At 41.4% G+C, this 19,331-nt stretch overlaps 1 protein-coding gene across 2 annotated transcripts in view; it reads left to right on the forward strand.

Moving 5' to 3' along the window:
• Window positions 1-19,331, forward strand: part of iqsec3b (IQ motif and Sec7 domain ArfGEF 3b) — a 45,949-nt gene that overhangs the window by 17,477 nt on the left and 9,141 nt on the right. For both annotated transcript variants that reach the window (XM_088297581.1, XM_088297583.1), the window contains exons 4-10: window positions 1,633-2,034; window positions 3,051-3,763; window positions 4,887-5,048; window positions 7,820-7,942; window positions 15,993-16,159; window positions 17,131-17,270; window positions 19,167-19,298. In XM_088297581.1, coding sequence (XP_088153707.1) covers window positions 1,633-2,034; window positions 3,051-3,763; window positions 4,887-5,048; window positions 7,820-7,942; window positions 15,993-16,159; window positions 17,131-17,270; window positions 19,167-19,298 — 1,839 coding nt within the window. The remainder of the gene's footprint in view (window positions 1-1,632; window positions 2,035-3,050; window positions 3,764-4,886; window positions 5,049-7,819; window positions 7,943-15,992; window positions 16,160-17,130; window positions 17,271-19,166; window positions 19,299-19,331) is intronic.

Below are 19,331 nucleotides of genomic sequence, written 5' to 3' on the forward strand. Positions count from 1 at the left end.
AAGATGCTAGGTTGCCATGGTAACAGCTAATAACGGCTTCGGTGTGTGTGCCTGCGTGAGCGTGTATGCATTTTAACGGGGTGTTCTCATGATGTGCGTCGACTGTCCTCCTTTTCTCTATCGCCCTGATTTTTCTTCGTCTTTGCTGGAAAGTTTGGCAGTGCAACTTTTTTAGACAATTCATTAGGCACACCTAGTAATGCGATCCAATACAAGCACTGATATAAAAATGGTCAGTTTTGTTCAAGTGAATTTTGCAAAGTTGTGTATCTTGAAAATGTATGTATATTTCTTAGTCGTCTTGCACACGACTCGGCAAAAGTTCATTCACTCGCTCCCTGGAAAGTTCAAATTAATTAGCCTTCAACACCAGTTCAATCAATGAACATAAAATTGGGTGGACATGTCTGACAACGACAAAAAGTCTCAAGGACCCATGCATGGAATTGAAAATGAAGTCAGCGATTTAGTTTGAAGCAATCATTTCCAGCAAATTTCAGGGCCTGTACTGCAGAATTTGTCAAAATAAACCTAAGTCTGATGCAGGTGTCCCAGATGGATATATGGAAATTCTAATGTTTTTTTTTGCCTGAGATGAGTGGGGCAGAGCATTCCGTCAAACGTCATTTAAAAATTTGGTCGTGTTGGTTTATGGAACTAACATGCTTGCATGCCTCATAGAGTGGAGCCCGTACCCGTCAGGTCCAATTTTGTTGTCTCTTGGAATGGCTAAGCTTATCTGTGTTTTTACAATCAGAAGATTCTTTTTATCATAAACAGGTATAATCTGGCTCAACACTGACCAATTTATCCTCAGAAAGTGAGTTGTTGACAACTTCACGGGGTCCCCATTTTGAAATCATGACGGATACTTTTTGGTTGGCCACCTGAATTTTTGCCCTAAGCACGTAGCTCAAGTAACACGCACAAAGTGAGTTTTTCACCCCGAGGTGAACAATATAACATATTCATCTCAAGGCTTGTGAGGCAGAAAACACACTGAAAATTACAAGCACGCAGCAAGCTATCATCTGAGCAAACTGGCTCGAATGACTTTTTACTCAGCGGATACTGTACGGCAGACTAAAGTGACAAATTCCAGGTCTTGTACTTTGACAAACACCTGCTAGGGAATTCTTGTGAATGTGTCCCAATCTGAAGTGGGTATCCTTGACAAATGGATGAGGCTAACTTGCCAGGCGTTTTGCTACCGAGGTGTCAAACAGATTTTCATCAAAGCTCACATCAGAGTCGACCTCATAGGGCTGGTTAACTTATAACTTTCAAACTCTATTAATATATGAATTTTTGATACAAACGTTTCTGGGGAGGATGGAATAGTTTAATGGCATTTCAGTCAATTTCAATGTCAAAAATGTATTTGATAAAGGATTGAAATAAGTTACGCGCCTGGATTGAATGAAACTTGTATGTGAAAATTTGGAATGTACTGCATTAGATACGTATAAACCTTAGGTACACGTCATGTTTATATTTGCTATCTGTGTCATCCTCCTTTTCAAGGCCCATTGAGCCACACAGGTTGTTAAAGGATAATAAATATTGCTTAGTTGTGACTGTTTATTCTCTCAGTACATCAGTATATCCCGCACACCACCTTTCTCTCTCCAGATAGAAGACCTGGAACAGAAGTATGGAGGTCACCTTATTGCCAGACGGGCCGCCCGCCGCATCCAGACCGCCTTCCGTCAGTACCAGCTCAGCAAAAATTTCCAAAAGATCCGCAACTCGCTCTCAGAGAGCAAGCTCCCCCGTCGGATCTCCCTGCGCCAACCCAGCCCTTCGGGACGGAACCGCAATAGCACCCAGAGACACAGTTACTCTCTCCATCCGGGAGGGGGGCAGATCCCGCTACGTTCCAAGACGCCTCCTCCGCCGCCGTGTCGATCCACCTCTCTGCCCCCGTCTCCCGCGTCCGCCCCGGCAGCGGCTGCCCCTCAGAGCTCGGGGCCGGCGCCCTCTCAAAGCCCCGGACCCTCGCTCTCACAGCTGGAGGACTGCTTCTCCGAACAAGTAAGCTGGAGTTACACGGTTTCTACTCCAGAAATGTGAATCGTGTTCAGGGTTGTTGGTACCTGCAGCCTATCTATGCTCACTTTGTACGAGAGAAGCAGGGGGCACCATGGCCTGATCACCAGTTAATAGACAAACAAATCACACACATTCAAACTTATGGACAATGCAGATGTCATCATTAGGATCACATTTGAACTGGCCATTTGGCATGAGAAGCAAGGACTGGCGCCAGCCAATCACAAGGAACATATAAACAAACAATCACTTTTCATCAGTCCATTTTCAAGAGTCCATGTCCTCATTATGATCACGGGTGAGCAGGCGCGTCTCCCAGCCAACTGCGTGTGTGTGTGTGTGCATGTATGTATTTTAAACCTCTATGTTGTCTAGTTGAACCTTAAATCAAGTGACACCTTCCTCTCATATATGACTTTTAAATCCAACCTTAATCACACACAAAAAAGCTTGCTTCAGTGGTTTTGCCACATGATCTAATTGCTCAGACACTGTCGCTATTCATTTCGACCCATTGGTCTTACAAAGGGCAGATAATTAGCTAACCTGCTCAGAATAGGAGCCCATTTTTGTCCTTTATTCTGCACCAATGTACTTCATCATTATTAGATGCTGAGGTAACTGTTCCTTTTCAAATGTGTAGGTATGTGTATCCTAATGTGTTACGGTGACAGAACAAATTATTCCATATTTTTATAGCCGTTTTTATCGTTAGGCCAACAGTCGCATTCACATCTATGATTTCTGAGTCTTCAAATTACCACAGTGATTTTCCAACAATGATTTTAACAAGGATCTCCTGGCTCAGAGGCGGTTATGCTACCCACTCTACCAATGAGTTTCACAATGCACCCCCCCCCCATCAAAAAAAAATACAGCTGATTTTGCACTAGAAATTCAATTATATATCTCCTGACTGGGAGGCACTTGTGCTCGTCACTACTGTGACAAACCCTTGTACTGTTAAATGTGGAAATGATCCTGCTTTGTACTTTCAGCTTCACTCGCTGGCCCAATCGATAGACGAGGCCCTCCGTGGTTGGAGCGTATCTGAAGGTTCAGAAGGCCAGGGCCTCCTCATGGACGCAGGGGCGCTCCGTGCCGCCGCCGAGAGTGCATGCCTCCCCCGCAGCGCCAGCTCTCTGCTCATGGCCTTCCGGGACGTCACCGTCCACATCGACAGCAATAGTTCCTACACCATCTCCTCTGCTACCACCACCACCACCACCACCTCTCTGGGCAATGCCGGTGGCGAGGCGGGCAGCAGGAAGACTTCGCTGAGTGGGATGGGGCTCATCGGAGGAGAGTCCATCGAGGAGCCGGAATTCCCCGCGCCTCCTCCCAGCGAGGAGCTGGAGAATTTAGATCCAGGGTCGCGGAGGGGCTCAGCCGTGCCCTTCCCGGGGGGCACCCTACCGGGGGATGGCATCTTGGATAAAGCCGGATCCACCTCCACGTCAACCTCCACCGCCATGGTCACCTCGGCCCAGTCCGACCAGCAGCCCGCCCAGATTTACACCCAGTACCAGCAGTACCACTACACCCACCCGCAGCAGCTGGCGGCGGGCACCGTCCCTGATGCCCTGCAGGGTCTGGTGGTCTCTCTGCCCAGGGATCGATGCCAAGATCCGGCGTCGTGTCGTTCGCCCACCCTCTCCACTGACACACATCGTAAACGGCTCTATCGCATTGGATTAAACCTCTTCAATGTGTGAGTGGAACCACAGAACAGCATTCAGTCCACACCCCCACACGCACACGCACACACACCCACACACACATTCAAACATCCACTAGTCTTTGTTCAAAGTACAGTTTTTGCCCTGGGAGTTTCGTTTGTGGGAGGGGCTCACAACAGAAAGAACATAAAGGCAAAGGCATCGAGGCAATGGAGGAGATATAAAAGAGAGAGGCGGAGGGCATGCACAATGTGAAAAGAGCCATAAATAGAGGGAGAGCACGACTGGCCTTTACTTCTTATCATTACTATTAGTTATTGTGAATTAAACTTGATTAAGCAGCACGCATCGCTGACAGCCGCTCTGACCCGGACGCGTCCTCAGCTAACAGCTTTGAGCATGCACTCAGATTTTTTTCTATTTCAAAAGCAATTTTCTTCTCTCTCTCACACGTACACGTACACACACACACACGCACACTTATACACAGCGTAAGTATCCTTTTGAATCGTCAAGCACTTGCAAGCTACCGTATAAAAAGCACCCACATTACAATGCTACTCCTGTGAAGTGTTACTAAATGGTTTATAAATGGATTACTAATACTTTATTAAGGTTAGCTAAGATTAGCAAGCGTGAAATACATTTTTGTTGCACAGACATTACAATAAATACATCCACATTTTGAAAAACTAAATATATATAAATGCATTTGAAAATATCTAAAAATGATCATTGTTTATGTATACACTGTAATATAACATTTTCCCATTCTCTTTAATTATTTCCATTCCTTGTAGTTTCTTATTGCTCAAAATTATTAATAATTAATGAATTAAAAAATTACAATTTAAAAATTTTACATAATTAGCTCAATTCTTGTAACAAGACTATTTTGACTTTAGGTTAATTTTGGTAACTACTTTTAACAATAATTGTAATTATACAATAATTATATTTATGATTATATTATAATCATATATATCTTATAATTGTTATAATATTTATCTTTTGCTTTATTTAATAATAATAATAATAAGAATAATTATTGAGATTTTTGATAATATAAGAAGCATCTTAATAATCATAATCATAACAATCATAATCAATCATGAATCTCTTTTTTATTTTTTTTTATTGCCCCTTGGATGACAGGAACCCAGAGAAAGGCATCCACTTCCTGATCACACGTGGCTTTGTGCCCGACACGGCCATCGGCGTGGCTCACTTCCTGCTGCAGAGGAAAGGCCTGAGCAGGCAGATGATTGGAGAATTCCTGGGCAACAGCAAGCTGCAGTTTAACAGAGACGTTCTCGAGTGAGTCAGCATACCTTTCTGTAACGTGCAAAATGCGTATTTTTGCAGAATCATCGTTGTTGTCATGCATTGTCTTACAAATAGTAATACATTTCACTCTGATTCCTTCCTATCAAACGGAACCTATTATGGCTGTTGACATCATTCACTAGTAGGCTACGCCCTTCCAAGGCACGTATCCAACACATGCCCCAGTAGTACATATTGACCGCTCCAACACTGAGTTTCTCTGGCCATAACTTAAAATCTATGCTGAGAAAGAAGCCAAGTAACTTGGTCTTTTTTTTTGTCCTGCATTACAGAAACAGGACTGCTCTTTCAAAACAGGCTTAAATTAATGAGGATGATAAATAGTTTGTGTGAGGGGTGTTCAACACTTAAAAAATATGCAACGTGTTGTCTTGGTGATGAAGTGCTGCCTCCTTTAGTGAAAATACAAGCTATGCTTGGATGGTCAGTTTTTTTTATTTATTTTCTCGCATTGAACTCCTGCATCGTCAGCTAACAGCTTTGAGCATGCACTCAGATTTAGAATTTCAGTAGAGGGGGCGGGGTGAGCAGTGACTTATTTGCATGTGACAGGACCAACCATGCCACACAGGCTAATTTTGCTTTAATTCAGTGTCTGTGTTCATTGATTCTTGGTGACAATTTCCACTATTTAGAACATGTAGCTTTAAATAGAATCTTTTGGTTGCTGGCGTTTGTTTGGTTCCCACAAGGGAGACAACTTTAGATGCAATATAAATAATTCACCGCTGCTTTCCAGAGTCTTTGTAAGCCATTAGAGTTTTTTTTTCAAGCAATTGAACCTTTGGTATCTTTCAAATATTTCAGTAGGGTGAAAAAAAATAATGTAACAAAAAAAAAGGCTGTTCAACGGCAGTTATACGATGACTCGTGATTAATTTTAGGTACTTCAGTTCTTTATTCAGTGATTCATTATACAATAGTTAAAAAAAAATCGTGTTTGTTGCTTTTCACCCTTTTCTTGGAAATTATACGTTATTCTCACATTAATTCTTAATTCACATAACACTAATAATTATTTTCTTGTAATGTTACATTATTCTTGTAACACTATATTTTTTGTTGTTGTATTATTAAAACTTTATTCTCATTAAATTACAAACGTATTTAGTAAACAATGCCTACATTTCCCATCATTCAACAGCGACCTTTCCTTTCACCATTTTACCAGCGACATCATTCACGTTGATTTTAGGATGCTGGGCCAGAGTCATGAATTATTCAGGACCTTTTGCAGGTTTAGCACTTCCCACTTTTATTGACTCGTGCATTGACAGCAATGCTGATATTCTGGCTAGTTGCAAGTTATAAGCAGAGGCGCAAATGCATTTATGGAGAGATATAGCCATTTCGTGAGCTACTATACACCCTAGAGTTGCATTAGCGGCAGCTCCACTACTTTTATTCTCAGATTTAAATCAGCCATCCTCTGCGTTGAACACCTCCAGGACTCATTGTCATGTTTTCAAAGTTGCAGAATGGTGACGGTGGAAAAAAAAGTACATAAAATGGGAGGGGGGGCAAGCTACTTTGGATCTTAAGAGCATTTTGTCAAATGTTTTCCAAGGTTAAGAATGAGCTTTGACTTTTTTGCTGCATTACAGCAAAACACCCAAAAGATATATATATATATATATCCATCCATCATCTATACCGCTTCTCCTCACTAGGGTCGCGGGGGGTGCTAGAGCCTATCCCAGCTATCTTCGGGCAGTAGGCGGGGGACACCCTGAACTGGTTGCCAGCCAATTGCAGGGCACACAGAGACGAACAACCATCCGCACTCATACTCATACCTAGGGGCAATTTAGAGTGTTCAATCGGCCTACAATGCATGTTTTTGGAATGTGGGAGGAAACCGGAGTACCCGGAGGAAACCCACGCAAGCACGGGGAGAACATGCAAACTCCACACAGGATGGCCGGAGCCATATTTTTTTATTTATTTATTTTTTTTCCCTTATAATCTTTCAGCTTCACTCTCATCATGGTACATGAACTTCTCTTTGGATTCTTTCAAAAAATACTTTCAGAATTATGCTCTTCTTCTTCTGTCACTATTGCGCTATTTTAGTGTTCAGCGTTGGACCTCACAGTAGTAAAGTGCAAGCTGGCATGCATAAATGTAGCACGCTTTCATTCAAATCATTCATGTATTTGTATCCATCCTCGTGTGAAGACACATCCAGGATGGAGGTACAGGCTTTTTGCTGAAGTTGTTGCAGAAATTGTCAAAATAGGTCACTGCACACACATGCGCGCACACACCCACACATGCATTCACTTGCGCCCTCATAGACGATCATGCACACAAATATAAATCACATATACACTAACACGTGCACACTAAGGGATGCACACACACGCATACTCACACTCAAATATGCGCACACATGCGCGCGTGCACACCCGTTCACACGCTTTCATGTATGTGCTGCTGCCATTGGCACATTCTAAGTCTTTCATGTACTCCTTTGAATGTCATTATATGACTCTCATGTCTCTTATCTCCCACTGTCATCACTTTAGTCTTTCTGCTTGTGTGTGCGGATGTGTGTGTGTCTTCCAGGTCAGTGCCTCAGTAATCAAAGTATGACTGTTTTGCCATCAGCGTGTGTGTGTGCGCATTCGCTCGGACGCAACCGCCCACGTCACCTCCTTACGTGCTAAATTGTTTCTTCTCTTTTTTTCCCTCCCCCTGTCGATATGTGCGCGTACTTGCGCGTGCATGGTTGCTGGCAGCTGCGTGGTGGACGAGATGGACTTCTCGGGCATGGAGCTGGATGAGGCCCTGCGAAAGTTCCAGGCTCACGTGCGCGTCCAGGGCGAGGCGCAGAAGGTGGAGCGACTCATTGAGGCCTTTAGGTGAGAAGCTGGGAGCACTTCAACTAAACATTTTCACATGATGCAAGTGCAGCAGGTGCACGCCATGCATTTGTCACCTGGACTCTTAATGGAGATTGACTTGACTTAATCCTCCTCTGAATACAACCACTATCACACCGAAATAATGGAAATCAATACAGATAACAGCACACAATTGTGCCACGTTCATCATTTGGATCAGTTAGTAATAATTATGTGTTTAATAACATGACAAGAAGCATTAAACCAAAAAAATTTAATTCATCATGCTCACCAGAAGTGCTTATTATTAAATGTATTAATGTGGGCAAATCGCACTAGACATGTTTTGCTAGTTGTACTTACTCTGACCAACCAATCAGATGACAGAAAATGCTGTGATCATCCAGGTGAGGATCAGTTTGTAATCTGACTAGTCGAGGACAAAGTGCCATTACTAATAGTTTATTTAATTTGCATCATTTGGCACGTCAAATTCTGAAAGCTCTGAGCGGATTAGAAATTTAAATTTGGTTGGACAAAAAAAAAAATTTATAAATATTCTGAAATACACATACTGTAAACCGTACAACCAAGAGAAGAAGGGAAGTGTTGAGAATAAAATAATACAATCATAAAAACTATCATAAAAATAAAATATGATAAAAGCATTTTTTGTTCACATGTTCAACTATAGGAAGTGTAAAAAATAAAAGAAAATCACTGTTAATATTTAAATGCATGTGTATCTTATTTCAATACATATTTGATCATATATTACAATATGTTAACTTGAATGAACATATGTTAATTTAAATGAACATGTTATTGGAGAATAAAAATGTAAATCAGAAAACAGAAATGGGAAAAAAAAACCATCCATAACATGTGTTTAATATTGAATAGTGGAAATATAACCAGGGTCACTATTGATCACCAGGGCCGGGACCCATTTCACTTTCCTGAAGCGCTTCATCTGATTGAATGAACGTTCGCATTATTTCCGTTAACATTTGATAGCATTATGGGCATGTGAAGCCCACAAGAAGTTTCTGTTATTAAGGGCTATATACATAAATCGGACTTGACTTGACTACTCCAGGATAAAATTCTTACCGCCATAAAACGGAACTATACAGGCAATGTTTTAAGGAATATTCTAACATTATTAACTGTCATAAAATGGTCAAAATAAGTTAACCACTGTTAATACAATATATATAGATGTATATTAATGTATATTTTTTATGTTGTTATATGAATAATAATATTCACAACATAAATCTAAAATGAATACTGAATCGATAAAAAAATTGTGACAATGTACAGTAAAATCTATATATTAAATTATAAAATTACAAATATAAATAATAAAAAGAATTCTAAATGAAAATGAATTCATTTTGACTTCATATTTGAGTACAAATGTATGTGCAAATAAATATGAAGAGAAAAGAAAGAAAGGAAAAGGAAATTCATTTCTGAATATATAATAAAATAATATAAGTTACATTGGAATATTTTGTATTTTATTGCATTTATTTAAGAGGTAATAATTCATAAATTAATTAATTAATCAGACTTAATTTGAGTGGCTTTCTTTAAGTGAATGTCACGCAAAGTATAATTTGTACAACTTTACGGATTTTATCAGATTTTTTACTTTCCGGATCTTTGAGTTCGGCGTTGCTCTGACGAAACATAACAACAACATAAATCCATTATACGCTCACTACAAAAAGGGCACCTTCTTTTTTGTTATGCCACCGGTGCTTACATATTCTGCACTAAATCTAAAAAAAAAAAAAAAAAATGAAAGCAGTGCCAAAAGATCTTTGATGTCATGTATCAGCCTTGGGGCTATCAGTCATCCACATCCAGAGAGACATTTTAATAGCATTTAAGTGCTTGTGAGAGCTCATGGTGACAGGTTGTGATGAGACAAAGCTTTGGTATCATTAACAAATTATACTGATTGCCTGCAACCGTGGGTGAACTCGCCAATTACAGCACCAAAGAAAAAAAAAGATGAGATCAGTGAGTGTACAAAAATAGACGCTCTGTACTTCACAACAACCTCCTGGCGACACTTTCCAAACACATTGTTTGAAGGGTTTGGATGTGTTGTGAGGCTGTGCTTCATCCAATATCTTGTGGATTTTTAGGAAATACTTTTTTAAGAGTTTTTACAGAACACAGGTAAATCTCAATTAAGATTCGTGTACCTTCAATGTAATACTGCATTGTGCCACAACATGCAAGTCATTACAGAGGTCCACTGGAGTAGATATAGATTAATTAAGAGCAACGAGAAGACTCAGAGAAGGGACCCACATGAGCTCTGGCAATTGGAGTCGCCCCCCACAGAGCAGAGAGAAGATATTCCGCAAGCTCACCAATTTGTTATTTCTCGTTTCAAACAACACATTTGACCCTTCTGTCTCTCTCTTCTGTCTGTGTTGTTAAATCAATCTTTTTTTTGTTAGGCAGATGGCTAAGGTAAAGCTTCTCTCTTATCAACATCACTAAGAAACAGAAATCCATGCCTTTGTTTCATCACGGCTCGATTACTGTAATGCGCTTACTTTGGAGTCAGCCAGTCTTCCCTCCAACAGGTAACTCCAATCACTCCAATTTGGACCTCCTGTTGGTGGCTCCCTTTACATTTTAGAGTTGATTTTTAAGATATTTTTTATTGTTTCTAAATTCTTATATGGTCTCACCCCACCTTTCCACTCCGAGCTCATCCATCCTTGTGGACCTGCCTCAGGGCAGCGAACCAGTTGCGACTAGAAGTACCAAGGTTTAAGCCAGTGCTTCTCAAATAGTGGGGCGGGCCCCCCTGGGGGTGCGCACATGATTTTTTTCCCCGCCGCACTACAATCAAGTTTAATTGCACATCCACTCCAGTAGTTGGCAGAGGCGCTCTCCTTGTCCATTGTGCGCAGTGAGTATTAACTCTCCGCTGTAGGTTTGTTTTGCAACGAAAATACAATTTTTTATAGTTGTGGCGGAGAGTGATTGGTGGTGGGGGTGCGCAATTTTTTTTCTTCTTGCTAGGGGGGGGGCGTAACTGAAAATAATTGAGAAGCACTGGTCTAAGCTGAGGTGGGGAAAGAGCTTTTTTCGTTTCAGGTCCCTCTGTTTGGAATAACGTCCCACTAAATGTTCGACAAACTCCTTGTCTGTCCCTCTTTAAAATCTATCTGAAAACACATTTATTCTATAACGTTTGACTCAGCTGAGACTGTAGTTCTCCTGTCACTTGTATATGGTTAATTATTTTTTCCTCGCCTAGTTTCCGAGTCATGAGTGGAGAAAATCTGTGTGGGGGCAGTATTATATAGATGAGCCCCACTGTTGCATCACTTGCTCGCAAACACATTTTGGTAATTAGGCAGCTCACAAAAGCTTATCGCAGTTTTATTTCACAGTTGGTGAGTGGGCAGGAACTCCAGAGACCTGTACACAAGCAATTTAAGTCACTTTTCCGTAGTGTTTTCTCTTCAAGAGACCAAGTGTGGTATTCATAGTGACTTTTTGGTGCTCCCGTGTTTGAAGGTAAAAAAAAAAAAAAGAAGTGAGCAAACAAATTTTCTCTGCCGCGCTGCCCTTGAAGCGTCCTAGATGTGTCCACCCATTGCTCGCAGGGACACATTTGAGAAAAATTGCTCCTGTGATTTAGTGTTATAGATGTGCCACAGTCAATGTTATACAGTGTGTGTCCTTTGTGCGAGAAGATAAAGTCTTTCTCTTATCGTACGACAATAATGATGTTGTTTGATCGAGCGTTACCTGACAGAGCTTTGAAATGTACTCTGTAGTGCTCGTTTCTGGAAATTAGCATATTATCTTCTGAATCACAATGTCCAAATTTGCAGCGACAGAACGGTCCATTTTGGGAATGGAGGATGGGGAACGAGAAGTTTTTTTTTTAAAGGATGGAGTAACCAAAGAAGGAAGTGGGTTTTCGTCCATCCCTGTAATCGTCCCTATCTGGGTCAAGTACCGACTGTTTAAGACAGCTATGTGGAAGACGAGTGCACTTACAAATTGTAGTGACAAGCAGTTCGTCAAACTGTTAACGCAGAAGAGGGTGCCAGTAAGGTGAAATGTAAGGATGGAAGGGCTTTGAAATGATGAGGACAGACGAAACGGTGACGAAAACGTGCCCAGGTCGCAGACCGAGGATGGAGGACGGAGGACGGACCGGCAAATTAGGATCGAGGGCCGAGACCAAGACAAGGATAAATGTAAGGAATATAGGGGATAACTCTGTGTCTTGATCTTTCTGGCATGAAATCTGTTGGACTTTCACGCAGTCCTCTGTTCTAACCCTCATAATTTAACAAGCATTAAACAAAGAATCAGGAGAAGCGTAGGTGAAATTTAACACCAAACTCCTTTGTGAGCCGCGCTTCCCCCCGTACAATGTTTATTAGATGACCTTTATCAAAGAAAGGTGGTGGAGGCGCGAAGCAAATAATCATCACACTTCTCTGCTCATTTGAAGGCCAATCAGAACACTTCATCACATGTCAGCGAGTCATCGGTACCCGAGCCTTTTGGGTGGTGCACATTACACATCTGTCAGCGGCAATCACGACGCGCACTTTGTGAGCATAGGTCACAAGTGAGCCGGTCTTATCGGGATGTGACGTGCGTTACGTAACACTTGTTATGTCATCCGTGCGCGCGTGTGTGTTGCGCCGTCATCGTGGCGAAGGCTTCTATGTGCCAGCTGGCGTGCGAACCTTCATGATCTGAAGATGCCAGGCTGCTGTTGAAACAGACTGCTGGCATAAGATGCGGAGCCAAGAGTGACGTACACACACATGCATGGTATTGCTGTTTATTCACACAGTGGTGCATAAATATGTATAAAGTGTGCGGGGGTGTGCATGTGTGTGTGTGTGTGTGGGGGGAGGGGTGGAGTCATGCATTCAGTAGTAGAGCTCGCTTCGCCTCAACATTTGCTGCATATTACATCAAGTAAATGAGTCGGGAAGTTGCTATGTCACTGCATTTGCTCACTGTTTGAAACTAGTAGGAAAACGTAGTGAAAAGGATCTTGGAAAAGTGAAATAAAAAGAAAAACATTTTCGCGAATATTAGCTAGTTAACTGGCGACGCGACCCAGTGAGTATTACGTAGAACATTTTCAGATTTTATAGATACAGATTGTAATGGTTTATAATAATTTAGATTAATGAATTTTAGCTGATGTTAGCTGGCCAGCTTATCTGGTAAATAGCAGCCATTTTTTTTTTGCTTGGCTGTTAAAGAATGAAAGTTAGTGGGCCAGAAGGAAACTTCTTTTTTTGGGCTTCCAGAACGAGCATTGAGCTTTGCACCGTAAGCCTTGCAAACACTCTTGATTCATAATTTAACAATTTCCTTTTACACCATCAGTTGCGAAGTAGCTTGATGACAAAAAAACTGGAAAAACGATTGAAAATATAGAACTTTGCATTTTTTCCTCGCACTTGTCGTTAAATAATTGATTTTATTTTTGTCTGCCAACCTACCACTTAACCAAAAGCAATTCATGAACTTGACAATAGCTTAAAAACAGTCTAAGATAAGGAACAAATCAAAATTAGTAAACAGAACAGTTTAATTTACTGAATACCGTCTAGATGTATGGAGTGAAACTTTAATTTTTGTGCTTAATAAATTGCAAAAATAAGATAAAAAAAAAAGGGAAGTGTGCAATAGTGTGTAGCCTCCAGTGATCAGAACCTCTGCGCCGGCGTCTCGTCATGGCTGCTGTGATAAAAGGCCCCGTGACTCCAAGAATGGAATGCGCTAGTCTGTAAGCGCAAGTGACAGTCAGGGAGTTGGGGAGGTGCGAGCGAGACGTTTTGAAGACTGCGGGCAACGACAGAGCAGACAAAGCGCAGCATCTCATCATGCTCGTGTGAGCCAACGTGATGGGAGGAGTGTTACTTCGCCACCGATGGCGCAAACAGCTTTGCACAGTCAAACGTGTCCTCTCAGTGCCGTTAGTGGTGACCACTCCTGATATCAAACACCGTATATTTAGTGCCCGCTATCACGTGTGGTGTCATTTCCTTGTTTTCACGTCAAAAGTGAAAGTCCGTTTGTGCTCCTCTTCCCCCCCCACCCCAAAAAAATGCACTCTGGCTAGTTCTAAAGGTGTTTTCCCCGTCTATTTTTAGACATTATATTCAGTGGAACCCTCTCTGTCGCCTCATTTTCAATTAGTTGATTACATCCCATACGATGCCGAAGAGAATAATACGGTGCCCAAATTTTTGTCACCTATCTGTGGTCGGTAGACACAGGGGAGCTAATCTTTGTTGACACTGATGGTGCAGGAATCTCCGATGGCTAATCATAGAACTGGTAGATGGGGGTCGCTCTGCTAAGATGGATTTTATGGCAACCGTAGTCGTTCCCTGCGCTCATCTCGTTTCAAAATGCTTCTCTTTGCTCTTACTTCTCCCGACACACCGCTTAACACGATGTCTTGAAAATGTTATAACTTCCATCTTAACATATTGATACAATTTCAACACACATTGTGGTCTTGCTGATTTAAAAAAAAAAAAAAAGATTCTTTTTTTTCTTTTATCATGCACACATTATACCTTTTAATTGTAGTTATTTGCACAGGTTTCCCTAAAAGCACACACTCCCAGGTGCCGGTACTCTGCCCTTCTTCTTATCCTAACCTGCAACGTCCTCCATATCTTAAAATGAGTACAGAAAGAAAATGTGCGGCGTAATAATAATAAAGCCACAAGCCATGAAGTCAGGGGTCTACTTCATTAAGTTAGATTGCGCTTCAGAAACCACAAAAAAAGGTTTTGAGAGGTGTTTCTAATATTCGGTGGAAGCCTGCAGGTGGAACTTAAGAGAGCGAGACTGAATATTAAAGCTTTTTCCAGCATCATTTCATACTGTAGTGAAACAGTTTTGACCAAAGTCGTCCAATTAAATGGAAAGTTGAGTTCAGTGGGTTCCATTTTACGGGAAGATTTAATGTCTGGTCAATATATAGGATGTTGGATGATTTGATGTTGATACAAATGTGAATAAGGAGAATTAAATAAATGCTTGATGTTGATGTTTTCAGGCCTTTATTACTTTTTTTTTTTTTGGCATCAGCGCCAAACTAGAAAATTAATAAATCTTCAAGTCTGTTTTTAAAATCCAGAAAAGATATAAAGTGTTTCCTCGACTCTTTGCGCTTTACGTTTTGTGGCTTCAATGCTTTGCTGGTTTTTCCAAAATATTCATAAAAAAAATAAAATAAATAAAGAAAAAAAAATACAGCCATATCGGCAGCCATATTGCGGAAAGACGTGTCGTTTCAAAGAGATGAGTTGATTCGGAGGATTTCTACATACCCATCGACCCAGCATCTTCCCATGCTCTATCTCGCCAGACTCGTCCACGTTAATAAACGAACAGCGTTGTGAAAAACGTTCTGTTCGTAAACTCATAACGTTATTCAAATGTGCCGCTCAGTTCGTCAGAGTCAAGCTGGATAAGCGGATCGTAAACAGCTGTGTTCACAAGCTGTGAGCGGGACCACACTCAGCCAACCGACAAGCAGCTTAGAGGAGGAAGACAAGGACAGCAAATAAAATGTGAAAGTGCTCGTAAAAGTTTGTCTTAAAACAGCTTACCATAACTAGAATCAAATGTTGCATTTTATTCAAAGGTCCTTGTTGATGTTATTGTGCAAAGCGAAAGTTAAGGCATGATTACTTCTGGCGACATTGAGATGCATAAGAATACAATAGGTTTAAATTAATATTCAAATTAATGACTTTTCTTTCCATCCAGAAAAAAAACATCAGTCACTAAAATTATTTTAATCTCACACGTCAAAAGTTTTCATAAAATGTGAAAAAAATGTATTAATTTGACGCCTCGCACATTCCTTCAATATTATATTTAAAAGAATGACGTCATCAATACTTTTTTTTCATATATATTTCGCCATACATTTCATAATTAACTTCCTTCACCAAGTATGTGTGAATAAGTGTTTATATATATTTATGTAATGTCTTTTTTTTTTTTTTTGTCCACTCAGCCAGCGCTACTGCATGTGTAATCCTGATGTGGTGCAACAGTTCCACAACCCCGACACCATCTTCATCCTGGCCTTCGCTGTGGTCCTCCTCAACACTGACATGTACTCGCCCAACATCAAACCGCAGCGCAAAATGGGCCTCGACGACTTCATACGCAACCTCAGAGGTGACCTTTTTCCACCATAAATGTAACCTATGACCTGCACAAATCCATTGAACTGAAAGAATTTGACTGCACAAGTGTGCACACCCTCTTATAACTGGAATGTGGCTGCGTTCAGAACATATTCCTCTGCCCTGTAAGTCATTTTCTGTTCACCTGAAGTGAAACTCTCTGAGCTCTCTTCGCTCTCCTAGTGTTCCATGTCTGATATATCTTCAGATCCTCTGGTTCTGCCCCACAGAGCATGCCAATTAATTGCGCCTCATTGCGATTTAACGATACGAGCAGGTATATTCCACATGCGTCTCATCACCTGCGCTCGCCTTGCAGCACTTTGACTTCTATTTCCCTTTGCTCAACAACACTTTTTCTTCCGTCAACTGCGGCTTCCAGACAGCTAGCTCATTGTCATGGAAACCAGGGAAGAAAACGTCATGATAATGTGCAGCCATAATGCATGGTGCTGCTGTAAATGAAATGGCCAGCCAGTATTTCAGCCATGGCAGTGGCACTCATCTAGCTATCCATCCATCCATCCGTCTATCTATCTATCTATCTGTCTGTCTGTCTATCCAGCCCCCCTCTCTCCCCTCTACCCATCCATCCATCTTTTCAATCCATTCACCCGTCTCGCTGTCCACCTTCCCAATGGTGATTTGTGCAAGCCAGAAAGCAAAAGTTAACTCACGCGCCTCGCAAAACAAATAACCTCTGTATTTTTTGTGAGACAGTCCACTATTTATAAATGTCCTCGCGGGCAGCATCCAGCAAACAAACAATTTGGCCAGACGCTCACTTCAACCGCCCCCCCCCCCCACCCCACCTCATATCTCAAGCTCTCGCAATATCATGACTCATGAGATTCCAATTGATGTGAAATAATGCTTTTTTAAAGGGTCCTTGACCTGTCCTTGCAGACGGTATTGTTCACAATGAGTCAAGCTAATATTTTTTTGGCACGGCTGCTCTTTCAGGTGTGGACGACGGAGCAGACATCCCCAGAGAGATGGTGGCTGGCATTTATGAAAGGATCCAACAAAGAGAGCTGCGATCCAATGAGGACCATGTTACCTACGTGAGCCGCGTGGAGCAGTCCATCCTTGGCCTGAAGACTGTAAGCATTGCTCAACTCTCAGCTTCTTTGCTACCTAGCTTACCTTCACACCTGGTAACTAGAAATAAAATGTGCCAAGCTACCAAGTAACGACAGAAACAACTTACATAGAAATGACCAACCAATATTTCTAACTACCTTTCTTAGTAAATCAGCTGACAATCAGTCTACCTGTTTACTGATGACCAACCATTTCCCCTCAACCTACCAACCCTCATAGCTGCCAAACTTACACACTGATGACAAAGCAATCTACCTACCGACCTGTCTGAAGATTGTTGAGAAGGGGACCGAAGATGGTACTTTTTGGGGAATAGAACAAATTGGGTCAGTACTACAGAGCACCGATTCACGTGAAATCAAGTTTTGGTTCCGAAGCGTTTCTTTCTATGTTATGACTGTTCGGGAGTGGAAGAGTATATCGTAGCGATTGTGATGCCTCGCACCTCCGAGCAGTCATGCTTGAGCATCGGGGGTGTACTTCACTGTGACGGTGTCGAGCGGTGGCTGGCGATATCCGCTGGTGTCCGTAATAAGTGTGGGGCTGAAAGGAAGGACCCCGCCGGGGTCCCTCTGATTTCTTTACATTTCTTTTCTCTCATTTGCTTTAAATGACCACATTTTACATACTGGAAACGAGTTTCTACGCTGGCAATGTAACCTGAATTTCCGTGTAAAACGAAACAATTATCCAATTACATGTTTTATACTTCATGTTGAAATATTAAATTAAATAACTAAAAGATAAAATAGTGTACTTACCAAGGCTGGTGAAAGGTGAGGCCATTATGTAAAAATTTTCTTTTTTGTGTAAGCGTTCACATTGCATTGCAAATGTGATCTTGCATATGCGTCCTCAGGGACCCGCATGAAGAGACTACGTCACTCACGATGTCGTGTTTGCGGAACTAAAAGTGGTCCAACGTGTCGCGGCATTTCTACAGAAGTGCGATTGATAGTATTCAGTATTTGGCGGTAATGATGAGGCAAGGCTTTTCAATCTCATTTCATTGAGTCACGTCATTCCCGTGCATCAAAAAAATTAGTGGCTGAATTATTACTATCACCATAAATGTCAACTTTATGTTTAATGTTTCAAGTGGGATTAAATTAAAGTAAAATATAAAGTCAATACTGTTACTCAAAACAACTTTGCAGATTTGATCTCCCAGCTGCCAGCACTCTTCTGCTCGTGCAGAACGTATTTTGATCTCCGGATGACGTCAATGAGTGATAAATAGCTGTTTGGCTGCGGTTACATTCCCAAAAAAATCCCATACGTATCCAATCTAGGACCACATTTGAAAGTGGCCCAAGTTGGATTTGAAAAATAATTCATTGAGCTGTTCAGACTGTCATTAAAAAATAACAAAAAAACAAATACAGGTCGCATACGGGCTAAAAAAACCCCCACCTGGGTCGCATTTTCCACTAAAATGTCAGATGAAGCATGTCCGTCGTGAAGTCGAAACGTCGCAGGTCACCTGAAGAATTCTTGTTTTGAAAACAATTATTCAATTTACTTATTTTTTTTTTATTGTAAAATAAATTATCATTTATCATCACTAACAACAGAAAAAACTCCGCTGAGTCCTTGTATCCTTTCCTCGGTACCAATAATTGAAAGGCACCCATCCCTTGTAGACTGATTTACTATCTGTCCATTCGAATCAAACCTAATTGTTCCACTTTAAAATAAAAATATATTTATCAACTTGTCTTTTCTCAGAGACACACACAACACCTACCAATGCCCGGACAGACCGACCTACCAAAGTGATTGACGCTCTCTCCTACTTCTGTCTAAATGACCAACCACCAACATGATGAACTGACCCACTTGCCTAGCTACTCATTGACTTATCTCTGCTTTTCTCTTTCCCTGCCCCTGTGCAGATCTTGGCCGTACCTCACAGACGTCTGGTGTGTTGCTGTCGTCTGTTTGAGGTTCCCGATGCCAATAAACCTCATAAACAGAAACTGTCACAGCTCCAGAGAGAGGTTTTCCTCTTCAACGACCTGCTCTTGGTGAGCACGCTCCAAAACATGTGATGCCTACCA

This window comes from Idiotropiscis lumnitzeri, chromosome 6, assembly GCF_059441095.1.
Source record: "Idiotropiscis lumnitzeri isolate Australia: NSW breed Sydney's pygmy pipehorse chromosome 6, RoL_Ilum_1.0, whole genome shotgun sequence".
Taxonomy (NCBI): domain Eukaryota; kingdom Metazoa; phylum Chordata; class Actinopteri; order Syngnathiformes; family Syngnathidae; genus Idiotropiscis; species Idiotropiscis lumnitzeri.